Here is a 21,906-nt window from a genome sequence, read left to right on the forward strand (position 1 = left end):
CCTACGCATCGGGCGGCGGCAACTCCTACAACCACCGCTCGCTCGCCGCCTACCCCTACATGAGCCACTCGCAGCACAGCCCTTACCTCCAGTCCTACCACAACAGCAGCGCGGCCGCCCAGACGCGAGGGGACGACACAGGTGAGAGGCCGCTGGGGCAGCTCGCTTCTCCCGCCTCCCGGCTGCCCCCTACCCCGCCCGCCCCGTTTACTTCCTCAATGCCCGGGCCTCCGCCGGCCCCCTCCCCCAGGCGGCCTGGCGCGCCCCCGGCCAGGCCTCGTGCGCGCCCGCTCGCCTGGCGCCTGCCTGCCGGCCTCGCCCGGCCGGGCCCCTTCCCGCAGCCGCGGACCCTCGGCTTCCTCGCGGCTGGACCCGTCTCGCTCCCTCGTCTCTGGCGCGCCGCTCGGGCCGCGCCTCCGGCTCGGCGCGGACTTCGCTCGACCTGTTGGTCCTCACTGCGCTCTCCAGCCCGCTGGGTCCATGCGCCCTTTTGCCTGCCTCCTCCCCTCCGGGTTGTGAACCGCGTTTGGCAGGACTGGGGACATTTCTGGGCCGGAACTGGGGAGCGTGTTTTGCTCCCCAGGCTAATCTGGGCGGTCAGTGGCCTACTTTGCGTGGGGCGCCCGGTGTGCTTCGGTGACCCGGGGAGAAGCTGGCGTGGCCTCCGGCTCTGGTTAAGCTGGTGACAACTGGGCTCTTTCCCGCAGGTTTTGAGGTGTCTCCCACACCCACCCCTAACTGGGCCCCCTCCCTTGGGTTTTCGATACACTGTTGGCTGCTCCTTTGTTCGTGGAGGTGAAGCCCAGGGCTCAGCACCCTTGGGGGACAAAGTTGCCGCGTGAGTCTCAGCCTGCTCGGGTACTGGTCTGAGCGGCTCGTTGTGTTTTGTTTGGGGTTTTGGTCCCTCTCAGCAGAATCGTTTTTGAACACACCGAGGGATCTTGATGCACCGGGCTTGGAGCTACTGACATCAAGCCAACTGGCCGCAAAATCACTAGGGGACTGTACACCTTAGGGCACTGTAAAGCCAGGCCGAGGGGCCCCGGTCCGCGGAGAGAGCAGCCACCCAGCGGCGCCGCGCGCCCCAGAGAGCGGCTGGCGCCGCCTCCGCTGCGGCAGAGCTAGGCTGTTTGCCCCGGGGCCCAGGGCGCTCCCTCCATACGGCCACCGCGCATTATTAGAGACAGAGTCAGGGTCGGAAAGAGGCTTTTGCAGCCGCTGGGAGAACCCGGGCACTGTGAACCCTGAGAGGTCAGGGTGGCGTGGGGACGCTTCGAGGAAATCCTTATTGGCTTTGGGAAGACTCGGCGCAGGCCAGGCCAAGCTCAGGGAGACTGCAGCAGTAGCCTCACGGGTGACCGCTCCTCTGTATCCTTTGTTTGCAGATCAACAAAAAACCACAGTGATTGAAAACGGGGAAATCAGGTTCAATGGAAAAGGGAAAAAGATTCGGAAACCTCGGACCATTTATTCCAGCCTGCAGCTCCAGGCTTTAAACCATCGCTTTCAGCAGACTCAGTACCTGGCCCTTCCCGAGAGAGCTGAACTGGCAGCTTCCTTAGGACTGACACAAACACAGGTAATTCCCGAGAAGCCCGAGTATTCCTGAAATGCTGACCCCACTTTCAGATTGGGCAGGGAGCACATCAGGAGGAACTCTTGGCCTAGTCAACCAAGGATGGAAGGAGCTTAATGACAAATGCCTTTGCTCCAGTTACGCATTTTCCCGGGACAACACAGTTTGGAATAAATGACCTGGTGTTGAACACTGGATTGGATTTGCACATCCTCCCAACCCTCGACGACCCCGCCCCAGCCTAGTGTCCTTTGGCGACCAAACTGATAGTTTAATCGAGTCCTATTCCAGAATAGAACAACACAAAAGAGAACAAGTAGGAGAAAGAGAAAAAGATGTTCAGGCCAGGAGACAGAATAAGACCCATGTTTCTTAAGGATCCTTTTGTGGGCCCTGGGACTTAATAAGGATTTCAACTCATTGGCATTGAAAGAATTATGAAGTGAAAGGGGGGTGTGTTAGCCAGACAAGCATAGGTTCCAATAGGATTTAGTAAGGGGACCAAGGTGCAAACTGTTCATCCTAGGATGTGTGATGTGAGTTTTTTCTGAAAATTGCCAGAAACTCAGTGGTTAAATCTTCCTGGTTGACTGGTTGATGCAGGCTAAGGTACCTCCCTGGATCACAGAACTTGGGAGCAATGGCAGAGCTGGAGATCAAAGAGAAACGTGCCCAAATTACAGCAGGTGAAGCCTCAGTTAAGTACAGTTGCTGAAGTTCTCCTGTCCTACTAATTTGAAAGACATATGGGGCATTTCAGACTTCACAGGAAGAGGTTTAGGCAGGTATATTAGGAGCCTGGTCATAAAGCCAGGCTGCAAAATCACCTGTGGTTTTTGTCCTTGTCGATTAACTTAGCTGCATGGGGCGGTAGGCCTCATCTGAAATGGATGATCTTCAGCAAGGGGACTTCAGGTTTTATGAGACTCTTGCTGGGGAGTGATTCTGTGGTGCCTTAGAACAGATGCTCCTTAAGCTCTTCTTTTCAGTTCAGCCTGCTTTCTCTTGCCATGTTGCCACTGGAACTGTGAAGGGGTTCCTGCTACTCATTAACTTGAATTCCTCTTGGAAAAGCAGATTCCTAAGGCTAAATAATTTTAAAGGTAAAGGAAGTTGTACCATAAATGTCCTTTTTCAAATACAGTAGATCTGGGATGTTGGCTTAGATATGCTCCCATCTTAGATTCCTGGTTCTCATTTAACTTTCAGGAGCCCTTTGACTTTTAGTGACTGCACTAACAATCATGACCACAGTTTGAGCAACATACAAAGTAGGGAATGAGTGAGGCACAGTCCCTAATCCCTGCAGGATTATGTCAGAAGAAAGATGCTCCATGTACAGTCTGTGGCATATGCAGTATATGCATAGGTATAGTCAAAGCATTTGGTTATAAATGTACAGGCTTTCATCAGTTCTTAGTCATTTGCTCACAGTACATGCAGAGATGCCAGACTATTTGAGGAAGTGCGTTCAGTTGGCTTTCCGTTTAAAACTACTCCTTTAGACTTTGAACCCAGCTATTTCATTCGCCTTTATTCTTGTTTTATTCTTATTTATGCTGTTGTTTCAAACCTAGGCTTGCATCTAACTGAAGAGTTACAATGACTTTAGGTATCCGGACAAGATACCAAGTAAATGGCTGGGGTGGGGTGGGGTAGGGGGGAGCGGCTAGAAAGAGGTGGAGGAAGGCGGGGTCTTGAGGGCTTGGCGTTTGCGGGTTTTTTTTTTTTTTCTCCCAACTATAGGCACCGGTTCCATGTTTTTCGGGCCTAATGATCGCTGCTGCGTTTCGTTCCAGGTGAAGATATGGTTTCAGAACAAACGCTCTAAGTTTAAGAAACTGCTGAAGCAGGGCAGTAACCCTCATGAGAGCGACCCTCTCCCGGGCTCAGCGGCCCTATCGCCGCGCTCGCCGGCGCTGCCTCCGGTGTGGGACGTTTCCGCCTCGGCCAAGGGCGTCAGTATGCCCCCCAACAGCTACATGCCCGGCTATTCGCATTGGTACTCCTCTCCACACCAGGACACGATGCAGAGACCACAGATGATGTGAGTTATCCGAGGGAAATCGATACCCTAGGGAAACGTCTGAACAAGGCAAGGAGGATCCGGGACCTGCTTGCATCTGCCAAACCGAGCCGAAGGAGCAGGCTTGGGGGGACTCTTATGTGTGGCCAGACCGCCTGGGTGCTTGCTCCCTCTCTCTCCTCTCTCTGCCCCTCCGTCTCTCTCTCTCTCTCTCTCTCTCTTCCTTTTTTTGCCTCCCTCCTTCCTTCCTTCCCACCTTTTTTTTTTCATTTCCTTTCCTCATCTGCCTTTTCCCTTGAGCAGCCTCAGTAATTGATTTTGCATCTTAGAGAGAGAGAAGGATAGATACAGGGAGAGAGAGAGAGAGAGAGAGAGAGAGACTGGTTTCTATGCCAGCACTCCTGAAACCTCTCACTGTAAGGATATTTTCCCTTACCCCTTGGGATCCAGGCTCTGAGCCTCTTTTTCTCTTTGGGAGTATCCATCAAAACGAATTTTTTTAACAGACATTTTCCCCCACCAGAAGAATCTGCGCAAACATGGCAGCGTTTTTACTTGTTTAATGAGCTTAAGACATTACATGATGAAAGAGAAGCATTTCGGACTCCTGCATTTTTATTTACAATCCCAGACTGACGAAAGAAAGAAAGAACAAAAGAAAGAAATTTTTAAAAGAAAGAAAGAAAGAGCGAAAGAAAGAGGGAGGAAGGAAGGAAGGTGAAGGAAGGAAAGAAAAAAGAAACCCTCACATAACAGCCCTACTCTAAGGAAAAATCAGCTGTAAGATTAGAACGTTGCCACAGAGGGAACGCTGCATGTTTTATCAAAATGCAATGAGCAAGAATGATGATTTAAACAAAACAAAACAAAACCACTTTTTCCCCCACCCCTACCCCCAAACCCTGAACTGGAATCAGGAAAGACAGAGGAAACAACCAAAATCACCATTCTATTGCTTTGACATCTTTACTAGGTGAATTGGTGGCATTCACTAAGCTAATAGGGACATTTATATCAAGAAACATTTCTGTATATATTGTTGAATTTTAGTTGTACATATACTTTGTATGTTTTTGTCTTCTTTCATATATGGAGTAAAAGCCACAAAACTCTGGGAGTGTCCTGTATATTTCTCTCTGTGTGTCTCTATCTCACCACCCCCTCCTCCCTCCCTCCTAGTATATTTTCTATCACTCTTAAAAGAATTCCTATTTCCTAATATGGGAAACCCTATATATAAACATCAAATGCCTGCAAAGATATCAGTTTGCAGCACTAGCCTTTGTCTTAAGTACTCTAACATTAACCATGGATGTTTTCTCAGCTTCCTCTATATATTATATTTTTATTGTAATTTCTACACATTTATCTATTTTAAAAAATCATTAGAATGATCTAACCCCAGGTTAACCTCTAGACATCCAATAGTTTCCAGTGCTGACACTGAGTATTCTCCTTTCCCTTTCCTCAGCCAAAATAATACAACTGTATTTGTCTTTGTTTGGAAGCAGCTTTTTTTAACAAAAAAAGAAGAAAGAATAAAAGAAAAAAACAAAGTAAATGCACAGTTATGACTACTTCATGTTTACAACCCTTTGCAAGCTAGCTAGATAGGAAAATACACGATCCTGGAAGAAATACATCCTTCCGATCTTGTGGAAAGCACAGAAATAATGAAAATGAAAAGTCCTTTCGTCACACAAGCAGGAAGCCCCATACTGCGAGAATTAATGGCTACAGACCTGGGCATCCTTCAAATTATGAACCTTGAAACCACTGAGCCATTTATCAGAAGTCAATAGAGATACTCAGAGTGCTCCATATAATGACAGCGACATACAGTCGTGCAAAAGGACAGTCACTATAATTAGACACAAAGCAAAGACTACTTACCAATATACCCGTTCCTTTTTTTGTTGAGCAACTTCCACGCTCAGTCAGTCTTCAGAATGGTTTAAAACCGATCAGTCTTGTCATTTTCTAGCATTCGTATTGTTACATTAGGAAAAATGTTTTCTTTTCTTTTTTCCCCCTTCCTACTGTGAAACTTTGGGTTCGTAGCTCCCCAGGATCAATTCTGAACAAAGCCTCCAGCTGCAGTGCCATCCAATTTGAAGCAGACATTGGGGACAATTTAAGGTTTTTATCCACAAGAAGGTTTTTTTCCATTCTCTTAAATGCAGCCATAATTAGAGTAATTTTTCATGTAGCCCGCTGATTACAGCGTTTTTACCGTCAAAGATAATTACCTGTAATTTTCTTCCACTTTTAATACTAAAAAGCCATCTTTATTTAGATTCAGGAACAGGAAAGGCGAAACAAAAGAGGGAAATTATTCTGTTATTCATACACAAATTGCAGAGACGTAGGACCTAAAATTGAAAATTAACCAAAATTATAATGCTGAAAAGAATGGAAGAGGCTGCAGAAGTACAGCTGGTAGTGGGGCTTTGCTGAATTATTCAAATTACGTTAGAGAGAAAGCTACCATACATCGAAACCAACACTAATTTTTCTTTAAAAAAAAAAATTCACCAGACACATGCCAAACCACTGTGAGTGCATGGAATTCTGAAACCCAGAAATTGCATTTTAACGCATTGGAGGTGTTATCATGTTGCTCCTGTCTCGTTCTTTCTATCTCTTAATATGAGTTTAATTAAACGGGAAGTTCTACCAAGGGGTCCTCCCCAGAACTGACTTTGGAATTGGGTTTCCTCTGGGTCCTCTGAACCTCAAGGGTTAACATTTTCTCTCTTTAGGATGTATTGACCCCAGAGTAAAGTGATTCCCTAGAGAAGGGTTGGTAGGAGGGGCGTAGGCGAAGGCAGCGCCCAGTCTCGGTGCCTACTACGCCTCCCCACGTTCGAACTTCCCCGGAGTTCGAGTTCTAGAGCCTCGTTCTGACCATATTTTCCAAGTAAAAAAAAGAACAGTAGCTTCGGGGGCGGTGAGGGTGAAGGGGAAAATTTCTTCTCGGCGCCAATAAGCATCTCATTATCTTTTGACACAATTTCCTCCAAAGGTTCCCGCTGTAGAAAGGCCTTTCTGCATTAGGGTGAGGGAACCAAAGATTTCTCAGGCTTCTGCACTTAACATCTCTAGCTGCTTCCAGCATCTACTGGGTCAGGAAACAGCGTCATCTATAGATAGAACTGCACCGCTTCTTGCGAGGGTCTTCCTCGGGTGCATTCCTAAATCAAACTGGTTCCCTGGCTCCGCAGCTCGGCTCCGCGTCTCAGCCAATCGTGCCCCCTCCAACCCCAAGGTCGCGGCGTTTGGGCCTCGTGGGCAACAGCTCTACAATCGGCATCCCACCCCTTCCCCCTCCCCCCACCCCCAGCTTGAGGCAAAGGCACCGCAAAGCAGCCCTGAAGGGTTTCAGAAGCCAGTTATTCCGGAAACTCTCCCAAGTGGAGGAAGGCGTCAAAGGGGCTATAAAGTCGAGAGATTCAGACTACACCTGCCGTTGCCGATGTCCGCATACCCGTGATGCTAAAGGAGCACTTGTCGCGAACTCCGTTTGTTCTCTCAACGCCCCCAAACTTAAAATCATCGCCACATGTAAAGACCTCAATGGATTCGTCTAGGACTAGCTTTGAATAACAACTTTTCAAATATATTTTAGATTGGAATCTCCAGAAGGCTCCCTCCATACCTTACAGAAACCCGGTCCATTTCCCAGTCTCTAGTCACAAGCTGCACCAAATATCAACAGCACAGAAAACAAGAAAGACAAATCGAGTTCTTACGGATCCCATTCTCACCCAAATCCTTTTACTCACCAGAACGACCACACTTCTACTGTTAAGGGGGATAAAAGGTCAGAATTCAAAAACATCTCTAAAGCAAAGTTGCAGTCCATAATAAATCACAGCAGCAACACATATAGCTTGGAAAGTGTGAGAAGAGAAATATGAACTGTGTCTTGAAGTATGCAAGAAATAAAAACTTACCCCCAGTGAATATCTCTTAAGCAGTGATCAGGGTCTAGAAATCTATACTGAACAGAAGCAGAGGAGAATATTTTTCTGAGTCTCGGGGCAGAAGCTCTTTCTCTATATTCTTGGTTGAGTGAGCACATCCAGGTGTGAAATTGTTTGCACACCCCAGCACCTCTTATATTGCCAGCAAAATTAGCTGTTATTACTGTCACTGTTTAGTGATGGTTAGCGTGATACAAAAAAAAAAAAAAACTGCTGTAATCAAGACCTGGCGCATCTTTGCAAATTACAGATAATTGTAAACGTCCAGATTATGATAATAGCATCCTAATCCAGCCTGCAATATAATTATTACAGAGTGTTACATCTGAAACTGTCCAGTAGGGCTAATTCAGCCATTATTTAGACCCTATTTTTGCACGGCAAATGGGTTGCTGAGTTGAAAATGTACGATTGTAATTTCACAGGGCACTCAATGAGTAATGGTATAGGAAGAGGAAAATACAAAAGTGAAATGTGAACAGTAGCGATCAAATCAAACCCTGAAGGACAAAAGACTGTTTGATTCATATGGAAAAAGAAGAGCGGGAATTAAGAAAATAGCAGATCAGCGGTCTGAAGCATTACGTGTCCAAATCTTCAATATGTGTAAGGCTGATGTGTTTGCAAGGGCTTCTACATCTGCTGCTGCCTGGAGTCTGAAATAATTTTCCTTTTTCTTTCTTTTTTTTAACTTGTCTTTCCCCCCCTTCCCCCTTCTCTCTAAGGCATTATCTTCGCTTAAAAAAAAAAAAGTGCCCCTCCCCCAAGCAAAGACCATTTGTCAATTTCACCATTGTTTCCACCGAGGCAGCCTCAGAATGTGCCTGTCATTTGTTTATGAACATTTTTTAAAATGAATTTGCAATCTCTCTTGTCATCAGAGCAAAACGCCCTGGGTGTTTGTAAGTGTTCCTAAGCTTCATCTCCATTCTCTTTCACTGGGAACAAGTCACTGAGAGTTCTAAAGGATATTAGCGGAAAATGTATTAATTGCTGCTAATTAAATAAAACCGGCTGGGAAGCTGTCTCCTCCACTCGGCTTCACGGGCTGTTGGCTTTAATCCTATCACTAACTTTTATTAATTAACACTCCCCTTCTCATGTAAACCAGTCCAGCGGATTCTTTTGCTACAAGTCACTGATGTACTTTCTGTATTCCAGAAAGTCTGGTATTTTTTATAAAGAACTGTCCCTGCCCCAGATATGGTTGTAAAAGAGCAAGGTCAGTCTCCTTAAACTATGGAGGGACCAAGGAGAGTGGGAGTTGGAGAATTATAGCAAGTGAGTCTGGAGAGGGGCTGGGGCGCTGTGCTGGTTCCAGTGTGAAAGCAAACCTTGGGTTCCAGCTGCTGCCTCCTGAAGATGAGGAGGATGAACCCTGGCCAGGATGAAACTTCTGGAGTCCAGTTCTGGTTCCTGGTGGGGATGTCCTGGTCAGGGACGCCTAAAGCCCACAAATTCCCAGGAGTTCAATTTTCCCACCATGAGCACAGAGAATTTCCTGGGCATCTTTTCTAGCCTGTAGGATAGTGTGTGATGATTTCTCCCTGCTCCCACCGCCTCACAGACCCTGGAGCTGCCCAGCCAGGGCCACCCTGCAGGGTGGCAAGCAGGCTTACTACTAGCTCCTGTGAATTTAAGGGCAATAATGAAATGTCCCCTGTTTAGTGACCCCTGTTTATAGATGAAAGTTGAGTCCATATCCTGCCTCTTCCCCCGCCCTCTTCTCCCATCTTGCAAATGACAAACGGCAGAAATAGTCCTTGAATGACAACAAGCTTCCAGTGGCTTCTTGTCGCCTTTCCAAGAAAAAAAAAATGCTTTAAAATAAATCATAGCTTGGGTACTGTTTACCGCCCTTCACCTCCACCTAGTTCTTAAAAAAAAAAGTACACTAGACTGTGCATTGTGGAGATTTGACAGAGAATCCTTACTGAAACTTTGTGTGTCTGTGTGTGTGTGTGTGTGTGTGTGTGTGTAGAATTATGTTATGAAGCCATTTTTTCCCCTTCCTGTGGCGAAAGGTCGTAATGTGTGGTATTTCACGGTTTTATATAAATTTTGGTTTTGGATGTGGAACAGACTCAATAATAAGTGCGATTTTGGCAAAGAGCCTCCTTTGGATCCCCATAAATCAGAAGTAAATACGGAGTCCCAGCGAACAAAAGAGCAGAAACAATGGCTGCAAATCAGGACTCTCTTCTCTTTTAAAGAGAGATTCATGTAAATTCCCTCGGTTCCTATCTTTACGGTGAGCTCGACCTATAAAACAGGTTATTACATTACAGCCGGCAACCCTGGTTGATTGAAAGGGAAGTCTTCCCCCGCCCCTCCGCAGTCGATACTCTTGTGTGTATACTCTCTGCCCTGTACCACAGGGGAACCTAAAGCTTGTCAGTTGCAAAAGAATACGCGGATGCGGCGGGGGTGGGGGGAAGGGGCTGCGTAGAAAAATATGTAGCCAATCCCATATGTGCTACCACTATTTGGGCTGTTTTCGAGGCCCAGAGTTCGCTGGGACCATGGAAAAACCAAGTACAGTGTGCAGCACTCGCAGGCAACCTGGGAGCGCGAGCGCAGCGCCCCCTCCCCAACCTCCCGGGAGGCGGGAGCCTCCGCCCAGCCGCTGTGGGAGGGGGTGCTTAAGGGCGGAGGAGAGGGGTGACCGCAGGCGGATCCGCTGGTGTGGCGCGCTTCCCAGAGGTGCCGGAGGGCGTCTGTCCTCAGGGCGTGCCTCCGGGGAGGGCTCGAGAGGTCGGGGTTGGCGGGATACCAGCGACCAGTGGGAGGCGCGCGATCCGAGGGGTTGCGGGACGGGGCGGGGAGGGGGTGACGGTTGGGGAGGCCTAAAGGTCCCTCTCTTCGAATAAAAGGAGGCGCTGGGGGGCGTGAGAGGGGCAAGGGGCAGCGTTCCAGGAGGCATCCCTCGCGCTTCGGGCTGGGGAGCTCTGGAGGCCGAGTGGTGTCAAGGTCGGAGTAAGCTTCAGAGCGCGCTGGGAGGAGCCGAGCACCGCCTGGCCTTGGCGCGCTGTGGGCGACTCCCAGGACGGCGCGGCCTGGAAGGCGCAAGCCGTGGGGCGTCCGGTGGGATCAAAGAAGCCAAAGGAGGCCAGCCGGCGCGTCTGGGATTGTGGGATAAGGGGCGGGAGAGAGAGGATTGGCATGGGCGGGGAGATCCTGGCCTAGCCTGTGCCTGTGTCATCGGGAGGGTGTGCGTGCGTGTGTCGGTGTGCGGGTCAACACGCTCCTGCCCGAGGCCGAGACCTGGGTGGATCCGAGTGTGGGTGGACAGGCTCCCGGGTGGGTGCCCCAACCCGAGGGAGACGGGGGGAGCGAGATCAAGGGCAACGAGGTCTGCGGGTTCCTCTGTGTGTGTGTCTCAGGCCCTGTGGCTCAGCACTGGAGCCGCCTGGCACCCACAGGAATGCGGCTTCTCTCGGCTCCCCAGGCCGCCCCCTGTTCCACAAGGAGGTGGCCGCCAGGAAAAAGGCGGGGGAGTAAGGGCAGAAATCCGCCTAGCCCAACGCGAGCCTCAAACAAAGGCCAATTTATCTGCTCTTTTACAGGATGGCCCAGGAGGCTGACAGGGCACCAAAGAATCATACTGGCCCTGGCTGCCAGCATGCCCTCGGCCTCCTGGGCTTTGTGAGGTGGTCTGAAGATGGGGATAGGAGCTTGGGAGTATGGGGGGCGCGGTGAAGAAGCCCACGGAAAAGAAAATTAAATCTTGGTGTGAGCTTGACATCTCGGGAGCACTAGACTGAGAGCTAGGCAAGTGGGGACCGGAAGGGGCAGGCAGAGGTCAGGAGAGTGGGGTCGGGCAGACCGGGACTATGCTGGAGAGTGGTACATGTTTATACTAGATATAGGGATAAACAATGGTGAGAAGGAGGGAGGGCGGGAGGCAGGGCAAGGGAGAGGAGCATCACACGGATATTTTTAGCCTTTGCTGAGGATCTGTTATTTTTACATCCTTGGGCGCAGGACTGCAGGGAGTTAAATTCCCCAGGGAGAATCCCCGCGGTGCCAGGGAAAACCCGCTGCAGACTGGTTTGCCAGAATATTTTTGTCCACGGCTCCCGGACCAAGTTTAAAAAAAAAAAAAAAAACCGCGAGAGAGAAGAGGCCGTTGCAAGTGGAAGAAGTGAGGTTAGCACAAGAGAAGGAATCCTGAAACCTAGTCTGTCCGCGCGGCGTTATGCCTGCCCGCGTCGCAACGAGGCTCTGGTGTCCTGAACAACAAGCAGTGTCAAGGCTGGGGGTGGCGGGGTGGTCGTTAAAGAAGAGCTTCCCTCTTCTTTCCGGGAAGAGTCCGAACTCGCGCTTCCCTCCGCTTGACTGCGCAGGCCGATGGGGGGGGTGGGTAGTGAAGGGATCCCCTTTTCAAAGCAGGAAAGAGGAATGGAGATGATGGGGACGGCTGGAAAAATATCTGCCCTCTCCACGTGTAGAAAGGTAAAGAGTGTACTCCAAGCACATTCTTGCCACTCAGGCCCCCAGTGGGTGCGCCCCCTCCAACCTTAGCGAACACGCACCCGGGGGTGGCGAGGGGTGCCAGCGCAGGGGGAAGCTGGCGCTCGGAAACCGCGCGCGGGGGGTGGGGTAGGTTTCTCTCAGCCGGATTCACCAGACGTAAAGCGCTCGCTCTCGGTGTAATGGAAACTCCCGCACGCCTTACAAGCCAAGAATGGAAAGCAGGAAATGGGGCCCTCTACCTTTTCCCTCATCCTCCTGTTCTCTGCCAGCGCAGAAAACAAAGTGGGCTCCGCACGGCTTTCCCCCAAGCGCGTCGCCATCCGGACCTTCTTCCGAGAAAGGAGGGCTGGAGGGGAACGAAGGGGGGGGCGAGAAGCTTCGAGAAGAGAAGCGCTTTGGGGGTGGGGGAGGAGGAGGGGTCCACAGCCTTGGCCGCGGCCCATGCGCCGCCCCGGAGCCAGGCAGGGTGCCTCTCAAGACCGGCAAACCATCAAATCCCCCCAAGGTCTTTCTAAATTGGCAGGCTAGAAAGGAAAGGGGAAGAGAAGGAAGGAGATGAGGAGAGGAAAGGAGAAGGAGAGAGAAAGAGAAGGAGAGAGAGCACACAGGTAAATTCCCCTCAGGGCACACAGCGTGCCTTTTCAGGTCTAGTCTCCCAATCCTAGAAGAAACTTCTCAGAAGTCCTCAGATGACAGGATGTAAATTTTTACGTTCTAATCTTCCCCCCACGCCCCCACCCCCGCCCAAGAAAACTATTTTGTCAAATTTACTGCTGCTGATTTCCTAGCTGTAAAATATATCTCACGCATCTTGTAATTTCCAACAAACGATTTCCCTTGGTATCCCAAGGAAACAGAGTCAGGCGAACTAAAGGACAGTCAAAAAGACACCCACAGTTCAGGCCTGGGAGTACAGCTCTAGACCCGGGCTGTAGCTCTGGTCACACTGTTGATGTCTGTATGCAGAGGTGCAGGGAGAAGGATGCGACAGAGGCCAGGGTTGCTGCAAGTCCTTCCTCTCTGCCCCAGAGAAGCCTTCACAAAAGAGAAATCCCTGCAAACAGACGCAGTTTCCCATTGTTTGGAACCTGCTTTGCCACTGTCTTATGTGAAAGCAAAGCAGAGAGAGCTCCTTCCTGAAAAAACCAGAGCGGTAAAGAGGATGAAGGAAGTAATTTATGTTTGGAATATTGTCTCACACGATATGAAATCAACACGGGGCCACAATACTTTCCTTCCTTTCCTCCACCTCATAATTCCTTCTCTTGGCAGAACGAATGCATCCCCCCTACACACACATGCCCTGCTTGGCCTACTGATTTAGGTCCATCATTGTTTTCAAGTCCTGTGATCCTTTCCTCTTGTGAAAGAACTCAGATACATTTATAATCATACACTGAGTCCAAGGCACTACCATTTGCCGCACTGCAAACATTTCAGGTTTAAAAAAAATGTAATAGAAGGGGAAATTTCTTTTTCTTCTTTTTTTTCATTTTCTTATCTCTGGAAGCTCCCTTTGAAGGGAGTGTAATTTGTCTAATTGCTCTGGCAATACACAGAGGCTGATGGGGAGGGGGGCAGTCTCCACCATAATTGCTTTGAGCTTAGAATTCAGAGTGGTTATTGAGGGATTTCTGCTGCTTTCTTACTCACATACAGAGAGGGAGGGCTGTATTTAGATTCCCCGCATTACTTTCTACCTGAAACAATTTGGGGTTAAACTTAAAATTATCTAAACGTTTTTGTGGTTAGGCCCCAAAACACCTAAATGTATATTATGTGGCAGTACTCTAAACAGGCCACATATGTATATAGACATATAAAGTACAGCATCCAACGTATACATATCTACAGTTCTGCATCTACACAGCCCCCAGTTTCTGTTTCCCCTTTTGCCTTGTTGGATCTCTGCAGAGTTCGTCTTCCTTTAATTGCCTGCACAAAATGTCACTAGCCCATTATAAGTGGGGCAAATGGTGTATTTTTTAGAAGCATTTTGCTTTCATGGTCGAAATAATTTTATTTATCCAGAATATACAGTTTAATTCTTCTATCTACACTTATTTACATGGTTAAAATAACATTGAAAAAAGTCTTTTGAAAATTTGAGGTCATAGATTTCAAGGCACTATTGATAGTGTCCACAGTTGCGCAAAAAAAGTTCGTCTGTAAAAAAAGGGGGGGACGGGGTCCTTTGAAATGCAATAACTTACATGCAAAAAAAGCTTTACACATGAATCTTTTTTGTTTCTGTTTTCCAAACTTCCCCATATGAATTCCTTTTTTTTTTTTTTTTAAATGATTTTCTAAAACAGCAAAAACACAGTAGTCCCAAAAAAGACAGCAAGAGAAAGCGGCCGGTCTAATAGAGTGTCCCGGAGGCCAGCGCCAGCGGGTGCTGTAAGGAGCCGGGCGGCGGCAGGTGGGAATTGATTGAGCTGGCCGCGCTCGGGTACCAGGAAGCCGAGTTCTCCAGGTAGCTGGACGCGGGGGACTGGTTGGAGGTCGGAGGGTGGGCATGAGGGTGGTGGCTGAGTGAGCGGGACGAGCCCTGGGGCTCCCACACCGCCGGAGACTGAGGCGAGTTACACGCCATAGGGTCGCTGGAGCTGGGGCTGTGCTCCGGGGGCATCTCCCCGTTTTTCATGATCTTCTTGATCTTGGATCTTTTGTTCTGAAACCAGATTTTCACCTGGGTGGGGGAATAAAGGCACACGTTACCGGGACACTCAAAGGCTGCCCGCGCGCCTCCCCCAGGGCGGCAACTGGAGGCGATTTCGGCCCCCAGGAGGCCAGGCCCTTGGCGTCTCCCCGCAGCTCTCGGCCCACGGTCAAGGGGCTGGGCCGGGGGGCAAAGCCTGCATCTCGGGCCCCAGAGGGCGCCCTGTTGGCTGCTGCTGGGGAAGAACCCCCAGGCTTTTGTCTTTTGTTGGGGCCGGGGGAGGGGCGCGAGTGTCCGCGGCCGCGAGAACACACGGGTAGGCCTGCGCGGAGCGCCTGCAAAGCGGCGCCGCGAATGTCTCCAGAACAACCGCCAGGGCCCGGTGAGCAGCTAGGGGCGCGGGACCGGCTACGCGCGCGCGCGCGCGCGAGTGTGCCGGACAAGGAGCCGTCTCCCCGTTTCCCGACCGACCCCTTTCACTCCCTCCTCGGCTCCGATGACAGTCTTTATTCTTCCAAAGACCCCCATGGGGCTGGGGTGGGAGTGAAGGGAACGGGAGGATCCAGGGCAGATTTCCCCGTACAACCGCGCCCTCCCACCTCGGAAGGTCAGGCTGCTGCGGCCTAAAGCTCCGCAGGCGTAGGGCGTGACCCGTCAGCTCTTCCGGCTGCAGGCGACGTTCCCGGCTTCCGCGCGGCCTAAGACCACCGAGAGCCCGCCGGACCCCGCTCATCCCGAGAGGCTCTGCATTGTGCAGAGAGCCAGTTTCTCAAAGCTTCGAGAGTGTCCTAGAAACAACCCTCCCCTTGTTTCCAACCTAGGAAACCGGCCCCTCAACGCCTGAGGCTCGAAGGGGTGGGGCTTGCATCTCGGGATGAACGCGGTCTCCATCTCATCCCTACCGTCGCACGGCGGCGACACCCGGCCTGACTCCTAGAGGGAAGGGCGCGGGGTGAGTGTCTTTCTGTCTGTTTCTCGCGGGCCCTATTGAATCGGCTCCAGCCCGCCGGGACCGAACCCCGCGGCCAAGCCAGGTTTGCAGCCCAGGCGGGGCTCTGGCCCGGCCGCGGCCGGATTTACCTGTGTTTGCGTCAGTCCCAGGGAGGCGGCCAGCTCGGCGCGTTCGGGCAGGGCGAGGTACTGAGTCTTCTGAAACCTTCTCTGTAACGCGGCCAGCTGAAAGCTGGAATAAATAGTCCTGGGTTTACGAACTTTCTTTGGTTTGCCGTTCACCATCCTCACCTCGGGCTCGGCCACTTCTTTCTCTAAATAATCAAAACAGACCCGGTTAGAGTTGTCGGCAGACAATGGCCCTTTTGCAGAACTTGAAAATACAGTCTTTGAATTTATTACCACGCAGCCTTCACTCTTTTTTCTCCATATCACCACCTTTGCTTCACGAGACCCCTCCCTCCCCACCGTGGAAAAGCCAGGTAGCCTGATTAATTCCCTACTCTGTTTATTCAGATTCTCCTGGGTTTGTGCAAGGAGCCTTGTACAGCACAACTCCTTTCTCGGCGTCCGGGATTTAGCCCTTGCAGCGGTTCCTGCTTCACCCGGATACGTTTTCAAGCCCACCTTGTGTTCACCGACGCTTCTTGGGTAAGTCTGGCCAGCCGCGCCCGGGGATTCAAGGGGGAGGCCCCAGGCCGTGGCCCCCCTTATGTCAGCGTCTGTTCGGGCGCCCGCAGAGGCCAGACGCATGGGCAGGGAAGACGCTAACCGAGGTCTCCAAAGTTCAAAGACCCACAAGCAAACTATGCTCCTTCAATTCAGCAGCGAGCCGTCCGAGCCGCCTCAGACAGAGGGCCGATTATGCAGCCCCCATAATCTCCCTGCAGATCTGCGAGGGCACAGATGTGTCTGGTTTCTTTTACAAATAGACTTAATAAGTTCTTGGCCAAAAGAAAAAAATCCTTCATTTATGCACGAAGTTCAGAGACACTGAAAGGAACGAAGACACGCCTCCGCCCTCTCCCCGCGGTCTTTTAAAGTTTATCAGGAGTTATAGTTCCAATACAATTTGAAAAGGAATCCTCGGTGGGGTGTTTTCGTAGGAAAGGGGCGGCAGGTCAGGACGAATTTAGCAGAATTGTGAGTATAGACTTGGGAGAAAAAAGACTCTCGGAACGCGTGTTTTACAAACGTGCCCTGGGGCCACAAGTCCCCTTTCACAAAAGTACCATCTTATCAAAAGTGCCCATCTCTGAAAGGGGCGGAGAACCTCTCCTCGGAGTGTGTGTGTGTGTGTGTGTGTGTGTGTGTGTGTGTGTGTGTGTGTGTATGTATGTGTGTGGCGAGCTCCTAGGGAGGAAGGGTGGAGGATGAGGGCTGTGGTCTCGATTCTGCCAGAGCAGGGGATGCTAATATTAGCGGGATTATTAATGTGCTGGTGGGAAGAGATCAAACCTGACCAGCAAAACCTCTCCTAGGAGACCTCATACCTCTCTTACTGCCCAAGCTCACTAACCCTCTTAAACTCTCCAACTAAGTTTCAAGGCAGACGCAAAAGGAGATGGGAAGGAGAAACAAATTGTAGGCACCTAAGGGAGAAAGGAAAAAAATATTGCTCCAATAACTTGACCCTTCAGCAACCCTCCTCCGCCTTCAAATGGCTTTTTGTTTTGGGAAATGCCTTGGAGAAACCGCAAGGCTCTCGGCGCGCTCTTCCTCTGGCGGGCTACAGCTCTCCGGCCCCCACCCCGCCCCGCGCGCTCCGGGTACCCACACCACGCTGGCTCGCGGCTGCTCTCACACTAATCCCCGCAGAGTCTTTGAGGCAGCCTTCCACTCCCACTCCTCGAGCACGCTTACCCTAACATCCAGCAAATAGCCTTCCGTTCATTACGTAAACGCCGCTCAGGCTGGTTGATTCTTTCCTCTCTCCACCCCTACCCGCTTTCCAGCTTCGCCGGCTTCCGACCGGGCAAGCTGGGAATCCAGCGGCTGAGGGGTCGCCCGAGGGTACCAGAGAGGAGAGACGCTGGTCCGAACTCCCCCGCAGGCTTCTTCTACTAAGAATCTCTAAAATGCTGGCTCGGGAACCTTTCTTGGTTGCAGAGTCCCGTCCCCCACTCCCTTCCGCCGGGTGCGCCCGCACTGCAGTGGACGGCGCGGCCCCGGATCTCCCACCGCATCTTGCTCCTCCCTGATCCTGGCTCCCACTGTGTCGGTCCCCACCCCCAGCCCCCGTACCTGGCTGGCTGGTGGCGCTCGGGACGCGGTTGTAGGCGCCGCCGTACTGGTGGTAGGGGCTGGCGTAGCTGTAGTCGGCGTAAGCTTTGGCGGGGTAGCTGCCGGCGGCGCCGTTCACGCCGTGGTACTGGTACTGGTAGGGGTTGAGCGCTTTGCCGTAGGAAGCCGAGGTAGGAGAGCAGTAGCCATGTGGGGCTCCCCCCGTGGGGCTGTAGTAGTCGGAATCGGTAGCGGACGACTCGGGCAAAGTTGGCGATTCCTGAGACGGATGGTGCATGGCTGCGGACGTCTGGAACGGGGCTTGGAAGTCGCCGGATCGGATGCTGGGGACCCTTCTGTCAAACACTCCTGTCATCGCTCACTGGCGGCGGCGGTTGTCCTTGCTGCTCTGCGGCGGCGGCTGCCCGAGTCGGCCGTGGGGCTGCTCTGGTCTAAGCAGACATGGCTGTGGGAGCGAGGGAGGAGGAGGAGGAGGAGGAAGAGGAGGAGGAGGAGGAGGAGGAGGAGGAGGAGAGGCGGCGGCGGCGGCGAGGAGGAGACTGGGAGTCTTGGAGGCTCTGTCTCCGGCAGGCTGACTGCTGGCTGAGGCGCAGCACAGCCTTGGTTAAATCCTTAATTGCGCGCTTACGCACAGCGGGGTGGATCGGGTTCCATTGGCCAGGGCCTCAGGAGCTGCAGCAACACCCTAACTCGTCCAACTAGTTTTAGCACAACAAAGCATTGCTTAAAAAGAAGAGGGAGAAAAAATGAAGCGTGGGGGGGGGGGGAGTGTGTGTGTGTGTGTGTGTGTGTGTGTGTGTGTGTGTGTGTGTGTGTGGTTGCTTGCTGGGGGAAGAGGGGGTCCTCAGGCAATCTGTTTTCAGTGAATACTAAAGACAACGCAGAAGCGCCAACACGCAGCTCTGTACTGTCTGGAGACAATGTGTTCCAATCAGCAGCCTCAGAAAGTGCACATGTTTTGGGGATGAGGTTGACCACGGTCTTTCCATGCTCTTCACCTCCCAGCCAGCCTCGAGCTGCATCAGGGGCGAATGTGGATTGAACACTAAAGCGGGGCGGGGAGCAGGGATGTGGGATAAAGGTGAGAAGAAACCGATGAGAACAATATTTTTAGTGGGGTACTGGGAGCCAAGCTGTAATTTACATGTGTTGAAAATTTGTGATTTGGGAAAAGACAGACAAATTTGCAGCAAGCACTTCCTTTGCCCGAGATGAGTTATTTCTCAGACAAGGGCGAGACAAGGATGCTCAAGAACGCACTCTTAATGGCAAAGAGAGTTCCTGCAAGCCCAAATCCCTACCATGACTTAAAAAATCGCTGTCTTAAGTACAAATAACTTAATGACTCCCAAATTGCTGGTCCCCAAGAGGAGCGGGCAGCCCCACATTTTGTTTGATATTCTAGTCTATTTGGATGCTGTTGGAATAGAGGATCAGTAATTCTGTGTTCAGTGGTCAAAGATTCCTGCAAAACTGAATGGTCTACTTATGACTTGTCCTCGGGGGACTAATGGGAACCCCAAGAACACTGGGAAGTAGACAGATAAAAGTTCTTTGGGGAAGTTGGATGAAGCCCATGGATTTCCCTCTTCCAGCTCCATGGAAGTGGCACCGAGGGCCTGCTTTTCCATTTCCCACGTCCGGATTCCTGTACCCTCAATCCCTTTCTTTCTTGCAGTGAAAGCATCGTAGCTCATATGCAAAGGGAGAAAAGGCTCAGGAATCAAACACTTGGTATTTGGGATCCAGAGTTTGCCTTTCACAAAGTGTCACTCTTGCTCTAGTGGTGATCTAGCTGGGAGTTTAGAAATTTAACATTAATCAGTTTACCGCTACCCACTTCCTCTCCCCTCAAATAGGACACTCCAGGAGCTGGATCCTGATTTGGGCCCTCCCAGCACCTTCCTCTAGGGGTTCTAAGACCCGGAACCTGGGAGCTCCACCCGACATCCAGGGTGGAACAGTCTGGCTTCTCATCACCGCCTCATCCCTCCCCCACCCCACCCCCGACCCAACCGAAGAAGAAAACGTCTACATTAGTTGTGTCTGGTCTTAGTTTAGCCTCACTTTGTCTGTGGAGCTATTTTGGCCCAAAACAGGCTAGCAGGAGAGCTGAGGGGTGGGGGCGGGTCCGGAACTCGGAGCAGGAGGCCAGCCTCGCTCCGAAACTCCAAAGCGGAGCAGCCACATGTGCACCAACTCCCTGCCTCTGGGCGCCGTAAAACCACAGCTATTGTCGCATAGCCCTCCGGGGGCAACTTCAGCTCTGGCGCGCACAGGGAAGGGAAGGTGTGTGTCACAGTGTCCACAGCGCCCCTCCTCCCACAACCACCCTAGTCCCTGCTTGCGGCCTATGCCGCCCCAGACTTCTCTGAGATAGAAGTTCGGTTAAACAGAGCCAAGGCTGTCCGCCCATCCTCACCCCATGCTATGGATGTCAGCACGGCTAGGTTCTGGCCGAGAAGGACCACAGGGCTTCGGGGAAGCACTACAGACTGCAGCAGGCTTGCAGCCATAGCCTCTGCTCCGGAGAAGTTCTCGGCGCCCATCGAGTCACCTTACACGCATCCTGCCATTTAATTACACGAATCGCTTCCCCAAAGCAATGCCAGGGATGGTTCAAAGCGCCTCCCGGTTCGGGGAGCAGGCGGCCTTCCGCAGCACCCCACCGTATCCCCGCAGCCCCACCCTGGCACTCTACTTTTTATAGATTTAAAAGTTATTACGTGGCGGGAAATGAGGTCAATACCGTTATGCTAAGTTGGATGTTCGTAGCAATGTCCTTAGACCTTGCTGAGAAGGCAAATTCCAGTCTGGATGGATTGGAAGCCGCAGAATTTGGACAAAATTTAGAAGTTCAAAATCCGGTTGAAAACACAGTGTTATAATGTTAAATTTTTCTAGACCTTGCTAAATTTCACTTTTCCTCCGACAAAAAAAAAGAGACATTCTTTCCCATGTTTTACACAAGACAAAAAGGAGTGGGGCAAAAAGGAAGGATTTAACTTCTTTTTCTCAGTTCCTAAAGTGGTGGCCCTCATGCCAGACTCCGAGCCACTTGTGCAAAGGCTTCTGCCTTTGGAGGTGAGGCCTCTAAACCTGGGTGTGCCTCTGAAGGTCCAGAGCATCGACTTTCTTGCTTTGTCCTGCTTCTTTTCTAGGTTGACCCCACTTCCCCCTACCCTTCCTTTCCTTAAAGGAAGCGGGAGGGAGAGGGAGCGCTAAGTTAAAAGGAGCCCGAGTCTTGGTCACAATATGGTCCCATTTCCTTTCACGTTAGAGTCATTGTGCTTTGTGCACGGCTGGCACCGGGCCTGGTGGGCGCTTCGGACCCACATTCTGGGCGCACACGTGTTGGGTATCCCGGCTGTCAGGGTAGCAACTTCTGCTGGTACTGTGGTGCTTGTGATAGCAAGGCTCAGAACTTGGTTTTAAGGCCAGCGGGCCGGACGCTGTTACCTCTTTCAAAACCCACTGACAGGCCCAGCCACGGAGAAACAGCCCCACGGCTTCAAACTTCTCCAGAAGTGCTCTCCTCACGGCGACACGTAGGAAGAATGTAAGTAATTTCATCTCCTAGTAGCCGAATTTTGCAAAGGGCGGGAGGCGGTGGAGGGGAAACGGGCCCTAAGAGTAGAGCAAGTCTTTACCACGAGCGCCACCCAGTGTCCGCGAGGAGCAGCGTGCAAATGGCAAACGCTTCCCAGGCTCACAGCCCCTGTGGCTGGACAACGCCCGTGTGTCCTGGGGTTCGAGTTGGCTACCACGTGGCTTTCCTTCTCTCCGCTTCCAGCAGATCTTTCTCTCCACTCCCACGCCCTTTTGTTCCTTTACGTTACTCCGTATACATTCATACTCTTCCTCTCCCCCTCCCCCCCTTCAACAGGATCACTTTTTTTCTGGGTTTTAGCACGAAATCCAGCGATTTGGGGGAGTACCATGCTCTGGGATGACTGGAACCAATCGAGGGTGACCCTTGTTTCCT

At 51.3% G+C, this 21,906-nt stretch overlaps 2 protein-coding genes across 2 annotated transcripts in view; one reads left to right on the forward strand and one right to left on the reverse strand.

The window, feature by feature from the left end:
• DLX6 (distal-less homeobox 6) overlaps nt 1-4,719 on the forward strand; it is a 5,214-nt gene extending 495 nt beyond the window's left edge. Inside the window, exons 1-3 of the mRNA XM_059074739.2 lie at nt 1-141; nt 1,386-1,579; nt 3,376-4,719. The exon at nt 1-141 is cut by the window's left edge and continues 495 nt beyond it. Of these exons, the coding sequence (XP_058930722.1) occupies nt 1-141; nt 1,386-1,579; nt 3,376-3,627 (587 nt within the window). The 3' untranslated portion in view covers nt 3,628-4,719. The remainder of the gene's footprint in view (nt 142-1,385; nt 1,580-3,375) is intronic.
• A 9,348-nt stretch (nt 4,720-14,067) lies between these two features.
• DLX5 (distal-less homeobox 5) lies at nt 14,068-18,498 on the reverse strand. Its single transcript, XM_059074741.2, has 3 exons — nt 17,922-18,498; nt 15,807-15,991; nt 14,068-14,756 (listed from the first exon to the last, which is right to left on the reverse strand). Exons 1-3 carry the CDS (start codon nt 18,274-18,276, stop codon nt 14,427-14,429), a joined length of 870 nt encoding a protein of 289 aa, XP_058930724.1. The 5' UTR covers nt 18,277-18,498; the 3' UTR covers nt 14,068-14,426.
• Between the last annotated feature and the right edge of the window lie 3,408 nt (nt 18,499-21,906).

This window comes from Kogia breviceps, chromosome 9 (genome assembly GCF_026419965.1).
Source record: "Kogia breviceps isolate mKogBre1 chromosome 9, mKogBre1 haplotype 1, whole genome shotgun sequence".
NCBI classification, from domain to species: Eukaryota; Metazoa; Chordata; class Mammalia; order Artiodactyla; family Physeteridae; genus Kogia; species Kogia breviceps.

What these genes read in the sequence shown, in the direction of transcription:
- DLX5 (XM_059074741.2), bottom strand. Translation starts at nt 18,276, where the DNA reads ATGACAGGAGTGTTTGACAGAAGGGTCCCCAGCATCCGATCCGGCGAC. An exon ending in GAGCGCCACCAGCCAGCCAG is followed by an intron (nt 15,992 to 17,921) that starts GTACGGGGGCTG and finishes TTGATTATTTAG; the next exon opens with AGAAAGAAGTGGCCGAGCCC. An exon ending in TGGGACTGACGCAAACACAG is followed by an intron (nt 14,757 to 15,806) that starts GTAAATCCGGCC and finishes TCCCCCACCCAG; the next exon opens with GTGAAAATCTGGTTTCAGAA.